This window comes from Syngnathus leptorhynchus, chromosome 13 (assembly GCF_054491065.1).
Source record: "Syngnathus leptorhynchus isolate UIUO chromosome 13, UIUO_Slep, whole genome shotgun sequence".
In the NCBI taxonomy this organism is placed as follows: Eukaryota; Metazoa; Chordata; class Actinopteri; order Syngnathiformes; family Syngnathidae; genus Syngnathus; species Syngnathus leptorhynchus.
The window spans coordinates 7,849,920-7,861,842 of NC_141207.1; the positions used below are offsets into that span (position 1 = coordinate 7,849,920).

At 49.1% G+C, this 11,923-nt stretch overlaps 2 protein-coding genes across 3 annotated transcripts; one reads left to right on the forward strand and one right to left on the reverse strand.

Annotated features, from left to right (window-relative positions):
• Window positions 1–147: 147 nt before the first annotated feature.
• Window positions 148–2,531, reverse strand: chst14 (carbohydrate (N-acetylgalactosamine 4-0) sulfotransferase 14). Its single transcript, XM_085928065.1, has 3 exons — window positions 2,258–2,531; window positions 1,525–1,843; window positions 148–1,241 (listed from the first exon to the last, which is right to left on the reverse strand). Exons 2-3 carry the CDS (start codon window positions 1,777–1,779, stop codon window positions 411–413), a joined length of 1,086 nt encoding a protein of 361 aa, XP_085784191.1. The 5' UTR covers window positions 1,780–1,843; window positions 2,258–2,531; the 3' UTR covers window positions 148–410.
• Window positions 2,532–2,887: 356 nt separating this feature from the next.
• Window positions 2,888–11,501, forward strand: cracd (capping protein inhibiting regulator of actin dynamics). 2 transcript variants are annotated; one of them, XM_085928048.1, is made up of 10 exons: window positions 2,888–2,995; window positions 6,140–6,224; window positions 7,101–7,248; window positions 7,310–7,442; window positions 7,509–7,667; window positions 7,742–7,954; window positions 8,038–10,090; window positions 10,168–10,358; window positions 10,483–10,657; window positions 10,810–11,501. In XM_085928048.1, the coding sequence occupies exons 2-10, from the start codon at window positions 6,164–6,166 to the stop codon at window positions 10,968–10,970; spliced, it is 3,294 nt and encodes a 1,097-aa protein (XP_085784174.1). In that variant the 5' UTR covers window positions 2,888–2,995; window positions 6,140–6,163; the 3' UTR covers window positions 10,971–11,501. The 2 variants fall into 2 exon arrangements, with proteins under 2 accessions (XP_085784174.1, XP_085784175.1); XM_085928049.1 differs by lacking the exons at window positions 2,888–2,995; window positions 6,140–6,224 and adding an exon at window positions 5,490–5,550.
• Window positions 11,502–11,923: the final 422 nt, after the last annotated feature.

Consider the following 11,923-nt stretch of genomic DNA (forward strand, 5'->3'; position numbering starts at 1 on the left):
TTTTTGATAGATATTCATTCTCTTACCATAAATCTACAAATATAAACATTTGAAACGGTTCATGGCAATGTACGTGCTTCAAATTCCAAACGGGATCAAATTATGATATGTTGAGTGAAAATAATCCGCAACCTGCTGACATTGTGTTTGCTGTGCGCTTTAGTCGGATCAACAAAAGTCATGAGACGTCTCGGGTGAAAAATGTGAAAAGTCTTTATAGAAAAGTAGAAAAATAGAGAACAGTACAAATTTACGGAAGACCTGACGTGACGTGGGGAAGAAAACGTGTCATTTTGGCTACAATAAGAATCTCTGCCACAATGGCCGCCATTTTTTTCCCCCTCCCCTTCTCATGTCTGGGCCATGCTACAAATGAGCCTTTTAGACATTAATCCAGTTCATGTTTTTTTTCAATGCCGGCAGTGCTCAGTGGTCATGTTGGGGAACTGATAGGCGAAGATGGAGAAGTCTAAAATGTACTTGGGCAGGAGCTCCCTGAGGAGCTTCTGCGGTAGGCTGCATAGGTAGTAGTGCAGCGTGTCCGCCGTGACGGGTTTGTACCACGACTGCCTCGCCGGGAAGCTGATGTGCGGCGGCGCCCCGACTCTGCGTAGCACAAAGTTGGCGTCCCGCGCCAGGTGCTCGTAGGAGCCGATGAAGTCGTAGCGCAGCGCGCACGGCTGGCACAGGTTGTACATGGGCATCCAGTGGTCGTTCATGCGCTCGACGTCCTCGTCCAGAAGGTAGCGAACGAATTCGGTGAAGGTCACGTCGTCACCCGCGCTTTGCGAGCTCTTGCCGCCGCGGTTCTTGCGGTAGCGTTTGACGATCTCCACGCCGTACTTGCGCTGGAACGACTCGATCTCGCCAAACTTGTTCCTGTAGGCGGAGAGCAGACGCTCCATGGGCTCGCGCACAAACATGAACTTGAAGTAGTGCTGCAGCCGGTAGCGGATCCCCTCCGGCTTGAACGAGGACAGAAAAGTCAGGTCGTTGCGGTGATCCATCTTGATGTTGACGTCCACGCTCTCCAGCGTGCCGCCCAACACCTTCAACACGCGCTTCCAGTTGGAGCAGGCCACCTTGGGCACATAGCAGTACAGGAAGCGGTACTCGTCGTTGACCAGCACGTGCTGCATCAGCGTCCTTCTCTGCTGCGGCGTCAGCGACCACAGGCTGTGCGGCATGTTCTTCTGGCTGCACATGGACGTCATGGTCCGGTTTCGGATGTCCTGCAGGATCTGGACGGGACGCGCAAAAGGAAAAACGTGGGGATTGCAGGTGAGCATCAGGTTACTTATTCGAAACAGTTTATATTCTTTTGAATTTCATAACATTTCTCTTGGCTGCACATTAGTAACAGTGCATGTTCTAAAACTAACTTACTCCTCAAGTACAGAGTGTAAGCACTTTTACCGCTCCTGGTATTGTGTATAAATTAATAGCAGCAGAATTTAGGATCGTATTAGTACCCCAACTCGACCCCCCCCCACTCGATTTCCTAACCCCACTCCACTCCCTTACCTGCGACTCCACGTCCTCCGCCGCTCCTTCCTGTTGGCTCATGTGCCGGCCGACATCGACATTCCGGTTTTCCCGAGGCGAAGGAGTCTCCACGCCGCTGAGCATTCCTTTCTCGATCATAAGCAGCAGGCCTCCAGATGCGACGATCACCAGGAACGTCAAGACGGACGGCAGCACCGCGGCGGAGGGGCGGCGCTCAACTGAGCTCCGAAAGTCGCCGCTTCTCTTTGCCGAGTCCGGCCATCGGGGAGCCATCGCCGGATCGTCTGACAATGTTCTCAAGCCGCCTCTGGGGGAAGTTGTTTTTGAAGATAACTGGCTGAGAAAACAAAACCCGTTGGATGCGTTATCTACCACGTACCCATAGTTAACTTTTCTCCAGACAACAACCACGAGTAGCGTTTCCTGTCAAGACTTTCAAAATAAAAACCCCAAGTTAGTTTGCAAAAAAAACACAAAAAACGGCAATAATACAATACTTATGCTGAATGCGGAATGTGTTCTTTTTTAAAGACACCTTAGATGGATGATAATCTGTAACGTTCTTGATTATTGTATGACAGTGGTTCTGAACCTTGTTGGAAGAACAGAACCCCGAAAAAAAAAAACATTTTTATTCAAATCCAAGACATAGATGTTTTTTTACAGCTGCACAAAATGAGCCATACACGAACATCACCTTGTTTAAAGAACAAAATCAACACGATGCATGAACTCGCAACAAATGACATACCTTCAAATCAGTGTCTTCTGCTGTTGCCTTTGCGAGACCAGTTCAGATATGCGTCGTCACGAATTTACACAATAAACCCAGTTTAAGAACCACTGTTGTATGATCGATCATATATAGTTAGACTGGAACTTCCAGTTATGTTGAGCGCTTACATTCTTACTCCTCCCCTAAAGCCTATTAGCATGATTTAAAACCAGATTCCAAGTAATTAATCCGTTCTACACAGGCAACAGCACTTGGAGCACATTCATTATGTTTTTGATTCACACGTCAGAAATTCTTTACAACCTAAACATTGTGGAGAGCAAAAATAAAATATTCTATCATCACAGAACACACAAAAGCTAACAGCAAAAAAAATATCCAGTTAATATCTAACCAGCTCGAGTGGCAATCATGGCCACCCCTAGCCATTACATAGGACCGCCCCTGAAGAAGCATAAAATAGGGCTATTGAGATAAATTAAAAAAAATATCTCTTTACTGACAGTCTCTATCGTGTACTACTATTTTAACAAATAAGTGCTTCAAGTGCATGATTTATGTTTTCATAGTGACTCCCTCCTTTCCTTTTTCTGCCTTCCTTTAGTGTGCATCACCACACCCTCCTCCTTCAGGCGCGTGCAGCGGTGCGTGTGCATGCTTCTCGCTCGCTGTCTGGTACGCGCATCCTCCTCATCCTCAGCGGGCAACAAAAGCGTCGAAGGCAGAACGGGAAGAAAGCACCGAGCGATCGCCGTGAGTCTTCTCGCTTTCTAACCGTCGTGTGATGACCTTGTCACCGCATCCCCACCCCTCCATCCATCCTTCCACCCCTCCATTCATCCTCCCTTCTGACGCGGGCACGCGCAACGTGCGTCAAAACGTGGAATTTGGACGCGTGAACGCCCTTGTGCGCGGGCCTAATTGCCCAACGGCTTTGTGTACGCGAACGAACGTATGTTTTGCCAAATTTAAACACTATAACAACCCGACCGCCACATTTGTGCTGTTGTGCATTCCACGCGTGGCCCATCGCCACCAATATTCCATTAAAAAAAAATCCCCGGTGGATCCACGCCTTTTTAAAAACAAATTTTTTTTTAATGACGTCTGTTTGTCTAGAAGGCAATGCATCATTTTGGAAATGTGGAGGTTCGGAAGGCCGATGGTTGCAACCCCCCCCCCCCACACACACACACACACACACACACACACACTCCCACACCCACCCCTACTGAAAACGCAATCACGCATTTGTTTTTATTGTGTGTTATCAATAACCGAGGCTTCATTACTGTCATGTAGTGTCAGGATGACATTATGACAAACTCCCATTTGAATTTATAGAGCTCTCATAGACAAATATAGCTCACTGTATATATTCATCTTCCACATGTTAAACCCAGCACAAATTGTTGTGCTATGAAGCCCAAGAGCAAATGTTTGTGCGTGTGCTTGTGTGTACGTATTGCAGTAGTGCACAGCCGTCCTGCAGGTACAGATGCCTGAGCACAAGGCAGGAGGGGGAGAGACCATACGGGGCGAGTGGGAGCGTTTTGTCAGACTGTTGTGTAATTATAAAAACAAATGTAGCGGCAAGTAGAAGAACGGGCACTCGGACTTATTTTCGTGACGAATGCTTCGAAATAGTGGTTAAAGGTTGATGCCGTGCAAACAGCTGTGTCACTGCTCCCGACAATAATAACAAAAGCAAAACATTCCATTATGAGGTGGGAAATTTTGTCAACATGTAGGCAGCACAGGTCCAGTTGTGTGAAAAAGTAAAATCACTTTGCTTTGGACATCAGTCAAGTTGTTGCCGGGTTAGCGACGTAGTGTATTGTGAATTCTTAATTGCCAATTATCTCATGGCAACCCCAGAGCTCCGACCACGTCGTCATAGTGATAAAAAAATAAATAAAATACATGCTTCCTCATCTCACCTGTACCTGGCTTGACTACAATCTGAGGAAACTAAACTAGGTTTGCTTTTCCAGATGTGTAAATGACTTAACTGCGGTAAGCCACATCATCAAAGAGCTCCCCCTCCTGTTCACACAACCGACGGCTTTGTGCGCGTGGGTCTATGCCAAGGATGAATAGCCTTCTGTTCCACCGCACTGTGCCTTTCCAGCTGCCGGACAAAGTGTCACTTTGTGCCTCCTCTTTACACAGCATCGCTATCGGAACACACACAAAGACGTATATCAGCTGACCGGCTGCGATATGAAGTCGTAAGCAGTGTGTAGTGACCCCGTCGCACACTCCCAAGTTTTTATAAAGTTGAGAAATGAAAAACATTTTGTTGACAAAAAAAAAACCCTCTGCTCAAAAAGTACTCCAGGCTTTTTAAGAAAAAAAATAATAACAAACAACATAACAAAAAACATTTTTGGTCAAAATAAAAGCGAACAAACTTGCACTAAAAACCAAAACTAATTAAAGTTAAAGCAAAATAAAAACACAGACGTACCGACAAACAGACACCCAAGCAAACGTCAGTGCACGCGACACCTGACTCCAGGTGATGCCCCAGTTGCGCAGTGACAGCAGGCAGGTGGAACAGACCCAAGATAGCCTTGCACACAGACCTGCACGGTAAGACTGCCGTTTAAAAAAAAATTAATAATAATAATAGACAAAAACAAAACGTATCAAGACCCTTTACGAGCTCGTTGTATCTTCTGTCTGCGTTTGTTTATTTTTGCTTCCATAATGTGTTTGGCAGCGTTCCGTGCACGCTCCGGCGCTTCGCCTAATCGCCGAGTGGAAAATCTCATGTCATGCGATACGCGGCGACGCGCTGTCCCCCCCCCCCAAATTTACAATGTTGTTCCTACTCGATACATAATAACGTAGGATGTTTGCGACTATTGGATGACAAGTGCATGAGTAACCCCCCCCGAATTTCTTATGACTGAAAAACAGCTTTTATTCTATTTGAAAGGAGTTTAAAGTGTGTGGAAAGGCAAAAACTATATATTTTTAATAATAGACATTCACGTTTTGCAGATGGTTCTGGAATGTATCCCTCGCCATGAATGGTGGTATTATGATTATTTTGTGGCTTGGCCCCGCCCCCTCCATGCCCTGCCCCTTTCACCATCATATCCCATATGAGTCGTGATACTAACTCAAAGCAAACCTGCTGTTTGGTTTTTTTTTTTTTGTGTGTTTCTTGTAACCGTTTCCTTCTTCCAACTAAGCTGCCGCAGAGGCCTCCGTCAAAGTTTGCAAAACGAGCCCGTCCATGTTCCCTAAGGTTTTACTGCAGTGGTGTGCGGCGCTGTCGAACTGCGCGGCTCAAATAGGTAAAACTGTGACATCCGTCTGGCAAGAAAAAAAAAGGCAACACTGCTTTTTTTTTTTTTTTTTGCTGCTGGCTGTGGTCGCCGGGAGCTGCCGCCGGAGCCACGCTTGGCGATGCTTTTGCGTCCGGCACTCATGGCCGCTCGCCACGCTTTCTTCCATCTCATCGCCACGAGGGGCGTGTTTCTTTTTTATCAAGGTAGATTGGGGTCAAACGTTTTGTATTTGGAAAAAACTAAACTTTTGACCCCAATCTACCTCCATAGTTTTTGTTTAGCTGCTGGGATTGTTGTTGTCACTTTCCCATGCATCAGAAAAGTGCTTCTGCTTGACGTTTTTCCATTTTTGATTTGTTGGTCAAGTTGGAATATGGCGGTTTTCTATATCAGTTTTTTCCCTAAACAATCTTTAAAAAAAAACAAAATTATAGTGAACCCCAGGTTATTACGGGGGATACATTCCAGACTGAGGTGACTATCTGCGAGACTGTATAAAAAGCAATCAAATGCATTAATGTGTACCATTGGTTCAGTTGGATGGACCTCACCCATCTGCAGTTAAGTACATTCCCACGCTTCCTTCATCCCATAGTAGCCAAGGTGCTGCGGTGCAACCATGGCGACGGGCGCCACGGAAACCGAGCCCGGCATGCTTATGGAGCAATCCAAAGGCACAGGTAAAAAGGAACCAAAACTTTAAAGAGACAGTGTTGTGTTCTTCTTGCTTCTCTGTCTCTTTAAGAGCTGCATGGTGTGCATTGAAGCTGGACTTGAGCTGCTTGTGCTGGTTTTGAATCTTGGAGGGAGAAGAGAAAAAGCCTCCTGCTGTTTTCCCACCGTCCTCCCTCGGGCTAGCTTAGCCTCCACCTGATCGGCTACGTCGGATGTCCATCTGGCGTGAGGAACCAGCAGGAGGCTCCAGGGGGGGGGTTTGAACACGAGCGAGCAGGCAGGCGGGAAGAGTAGCTGGTCCTTTCTCGTTTCACGCATGAATGTGTGAGCGCGCCCACGGCGGTGCATTAAGGTCTTTGTTTCCGGGGCCAGAGAGAGGCAGAAGTATGAAGCTGTATAATTCAATTATTAACTTGTGTGACCTCATATTTACAATGGTCATAATAGTCCCTAATAAGATTATTTTATGATAAATGTATACAAAAATGAAGGCTATATTCTAAACGGAAATCCTGTGCACTGGTGCACTTTCAAAGCATCCATAAAATAATGATTTCATGACTTATTAACAAATTTTATGGTTCCGTCAAACGACGGAAATATGACTCCGATTTAGCATTTGATAAGAGATTCACTGCTTTGCCCGGCCTACTTTTTCTCTGTATGGGTTTTTCTTTTCCCTACTACGAGCCAACTCGCTGTCTCTATATGCTTTCTTGTCATGTCATCCATCTGTCAATCATTCAAAGCCACACGTCTGCCCCGCCACAACCCCGCCTCCCTTGGTCATTATCTAGAGATATAGATGTAAAAAAATTGATATCGTACAAAGAGGCTAAGGGCCTCGTGTCTTTTTCTCCCTCACGCGTTTCCGTCAGCAGAGAAGCGAAGGCGGCAGGGGAAGTTCCAACCTTTCAGGCGACTCTTTGGGAAGAAGAAGCAGAAGAGGGAGGCCCAAGGGGGCTTTGATGGGACGCAGGTGTGCAATGGAGTTGTGTCCGACGACGAGAATGCCAGTCAAAGTCTAAGGTCCGTTGATCTTTTCCTTTGAATCGAAAGTGTCGGTGGACCATTAACAAGTTCTCCATAGGGAGCTGCAACCCATCGGATCTCGAGCCCTCTCACACGATAGCATCTTCATTCCGGAGGAGTCGGCCAAGCAGGCCGGCCTGGATCACGTCATGTCCCAGGAAAACGTCTCGGACAAAGTGAAAAATCTGCAGGTGAGGTGACAAATAGCAAAGAGATGACAAGAACACAAAAAAAACCCACGCTCTATTTCTCTTCAGAAGCAGATCGCGCAGACTATTAAGTTCGGCCAGAGGCCTCCTTCTCTGAGGAGAAGCGAAGGAGATGAGGGAAGCTCCGATGAGGAGGAAGCTCCCCAGAGTCCTCTGAGGGTGACGGCCCAGGTTGAAATATCGGAGCCTGCAAAAACCGAGCCGACGGTAAGCCTGAAAAAACTCCAGCTTCATTGTCACTTGGGTTTATGAAGTTCTAAATAAATGTATTCACCTTCTAGGTCCAAGCGGTCCCGCAAGCAAAATCACACGGCACCCCTGTGAAGTCCCCCAGGTCCAAAAGAGTTCTCCCTCCCGGCGGTACCATCGAGTCTGTCAACCTGGATGCCGTTCCGCAGTCGGCGTCTTTCCTGGACAACACGGCCGCCAAGCATAAACTGTCCATCAAACCCAAGAACCAGAGGATTTCACGCAGGCATCGGCGGTTCACGCAGGTAAGCAATCCGAAATTCCAAGGCCCACCTCGTAATCCTCACAACCCATAAATGCCTTTGGAAATCGACCCTACTTACTCTAGGACCTCCAGGAAGTTTCCATCCCTGGCGTGGTGCAGGAAGACGCGGAAGTGGCAGGCGTCTCCACAGAGCGCCGACGCAAATCATCCACGGAAGAGTCGCTGGAAGCCCTCAAGAAGCACAGAGCAGAAGAGGAAGCGCTAGAAGCAAAGAGGAAGAGCGAGCTGGAGGAAGAGGAGAGAAGGCAGCGGGCAGAGCAACTGAGGATCGAAGAAGAGCGTAAGCAGCGGGAGGAGAAGGAAGAAGTAGAGAGGAGGCTCCGCGAGGAAGAAGAGAGGAGGAGGAGGAATGAAGAGAAGAAGCAACGAGAGGATAAAGAGCGCAAAGAGGAGGAGGCCAAGAGGCTAAGGGCGGAGCAAAGAAGGAAAGAGGAAGAGGAGGCGAGGAGGCAGTCGGAGCTGGAGGCTCAACGACTACGTTTGGAGGAAGAGGAGAGCAAGAAGAGGAGGAAGGAAGCCGAGAAGGAGAAGCTGCGGGAGATCCAAGAGAAACGCAAACCGTCGGCAGAAGAAAAGACGAACGGAGGCTCGGATCCTCAGGAGAGCAAGAGACGAGCCGAGGAGCTTCGCTGGAAGGAGATGGAGCAGCGCCAGCGGCCTTTCTCCTTCCAAGTTTCCTCTGGAGAAAAAGAAATCCTCTTCCCGAAGGTTAACCTGACGCCCGTTTCGGCAACGTCCTCCGTCCACGGAAGCACCGTCAATCAAAGAGAGCGGACCAAGTCCTCCTCTGAAGTACCGGACTCCCCCAACCGGCAGACTTCTCCTTATGTCCCTCACACCGCCATCCTGGTGACCGGCACGCAGCTGTGTGGCACAGCAGTCAATCTGGACCAGATCAGGGACCCTGCCTGCAAGTCCCTCCTAGGTCTCGGCGAGGACCGGAAGTCCCAGGGAACGCCCCCCGCCAAGACCAAAACGTCGCCGGACTGCAAGTCGTCGAAGACGAAATCCCTCACCGAGTCCGCTGACACGGACCCTGCCGGTGCAGCCGTGCTAGCTGAGTGGGCCACCATCAGGTCCAAGATATTCAAAGGTGTGGAAGAGGGCAGTGAGTACCCAGACCCCAGCAAGAGCCAGCCCCAAGCCGGCCACGAAGACCAGCACGAGTTTGCCCACACGCACCTGAGGAAGGCCACGTCCGCCAGCGCAAAGTTCTCCATCACGCCTGCCAAGAATAAATTTGGAGATTCAAAAAGGAATTCGGAGTGTTCCACTTCCAGCACGTCAGATGATAAAGCGGGAGAAGATGCCGCGTCATCCGACGCGTCTTCCTCCGCCTCGCCGGTCGCGAGCCGAAAAACTCAAAACAGGACGAGTAAGACTGTCCGCATTGCAGAAAGAGCAGCGGACGAGTGCGTGTTTGCCAAAGACCTCCCGTCATTCCTCGTTCCCAGCTCCGTAGCCAAGGCTCGTGATCGTAGTGCGTCGGCGGAGCCCGAAAGCAGGGTGATGGCCGAGGAACCGAGTCGGGACGGCGGTGACGCACCGTCGCCGTTTGGCATCAAGCTGAGGAGGACCAACTACTCACTCCGGTTCCACAGCGAGCAGTCCACGGAGAAACGGAAGAAGCGCTACAGCGCCGGAGACAGCTTTGACGGCGTCCCCTCCCCCTTGACCCCCATCGATCTGGACTCCGACGGATCCCCGGTCTTCTCCGACCGATCCAGTCCGGAGTCGCCTCCGAGAGAAGCCAAGTACTCCCTCACCTCAGCCTCCCCTGTGATCCCGAGGGCAGACTCGGGCAAATCCCCCAGCCCCACGCCGCGATGCGAAGAGGACCACGTGCCCTCCAAGTCGTCGCTCTATCGCAGAAGCCACACCTCGCCCAAACCTACCGAAGGAGTTCTAACCCCTCCTGCGTCGCCGCTGCTTAAAGTGAGCCACGGTGAGACGGAGGATTCGGCAGGCCGGAGTCCTCCCACGGCGGTCAGCCAGCTGCAGCGGGGCAACCAAGGCCATGGAGACGAAGAGCCCAAGGAGAAGAGGTCTTTCTTCCCGTCCATCAACATTCCCTGGAGGGACAAAGTGGACAGGAAGACCGAGCTCATCAAAAAAGGTCAGTCACCTAATCCACATAGGACTTGTCTGTCCCAGATCCAGATTGCTTAGGCGCATCTTTTCATGCCCCTGCAGAGAAACCGTCGCTTCAGAGCAGGCACTCCCTGGACAGCGCCAGAGTCCAGGAGAAGGAGGCGGGCCCTCTGTGGATCACGCTGGCGTTGCAGAAGCAGAAAGGATTCCGAGAACAGCAGCAGAACCGCGAGGACCGTCGCAGCCAACGGGAAGCCAAGCTGGCCGAGAAGCAAGCCCGGGAACGAGACAGTGTGAGTTGAGTCCGAGTGTCGTTTGCGACCGCAACCAGGAGTCGGAGAGCGGAAAAACAACCAAAACTACCAGATAGTTCCTGTTTTGTACTGAATGGTCATCTTTCCACGCGCCGGTCTTCAGCTAGGCTTAGCCATGACAGTTATCCCCCCGGAGAGCCGAGGTGGAAGCGCCAGCATCAGTATGAGCTCTAAAGCGCAGACGCCCGAAGAACCCAAGAGACCAGACAGCCTGCTGGGACGCTTCGAAAGGCGAGAGCAACTGAAGAAAGCCAACACGCTGCCCAGCTCTGTCACTGGTAGGTTCTCGCACTCTGTACTGTTCTTGACTAGAAGTACCGATTCTTGCGTGGAATTAAGAAAGACTGTATTGCAACTAAAACCTCGTTTGTCTTCAGTGTTAAGTCGTAGTTTTTAATTTTGGATGACAAGTTTTCTTTATTTTTGGAAGTGGAAATAGCCGACTCCACGCCGTCGCCCCCTGCTGTCAAGGAGGTGTCCAAGCGCTTCCCGACCGTGGACTCGCCGCAGGTGTCCACTGAGCCCGCCTGGCTGGCGCTGGCCAAGCGAAAGGCCAAAGCCTGGAGTGACTGTCCTCAGATCATCAAGTAACAAACCCCGCCATCAATCACCCCATACACCCTAACTCACTGTATCAGCGGTCCCCAAACAACCAAGCTGTGGATTGATACTGCACCAAAAAAAAAAATAATAATAATCATTCATCCTCAAAAATCGAAAATTAAAAAAAATATATATTAAAACAGCTTTGCATCTTTCTGACACAGTCATTAAAAAGTTAGTCAAATAAAATTTAATAGTAAATAATTTGCCAAATAAAAAAAATTGTAACGACTAAAACATTGCTTCTGGTCCATGGCGCTAAAAAAATATATATATAATAAAAAAAAATAAAGTCGGGGGCCGCTGCACTCACTCGGCAACACACACACACACCAGCGCTGCATGGAGAGACCACACGACTTGCACAATGACTCCCATGTCACTTGGCTGCATTCAAATATTCAAATATGATATGTAAAGGTTGCAAGCATGCAGCTCATACACAAATAACACATTTTGATTGCTTTTGTGGCCAATCACCGGGATTGTAAATACTCAGCAGCCTCCGGTGAAGCTCGCCAGTGGGATAATGGGGGGGGGGGGGGGAGTCACGAAGGGTCTCGCAAAGGGCTAGCAGGGCTATTTCCACTGTGTTTGTGACGGAACAAAAAGGGGGGGGGGGATCGTGGGGATTTCACCCGCCCACGCTCGGCTTCCGGTCACTTCCTGCTTGCTGTATAATGTAGATCGGGGGTAGGCAAAGTATGGTATACATTTTTTTTTTAATTCATTTACAAATTGAGTGGTTATAATCTGTCCATTTTAAAAATGAAATGTGACCCTTGAGTACAAAGGTTTGCCTACCTCTGATGTAGATCCTGTTTGTTGGCCATCATCATCATCTTCATCACTTCCTTCTCCTCGGTCAATGTTCTTCCTTGCCGTAACCATGTGCAACATATGTACTGTATGTAAGACAGAAGCCTTCTGTTTCTAACCTT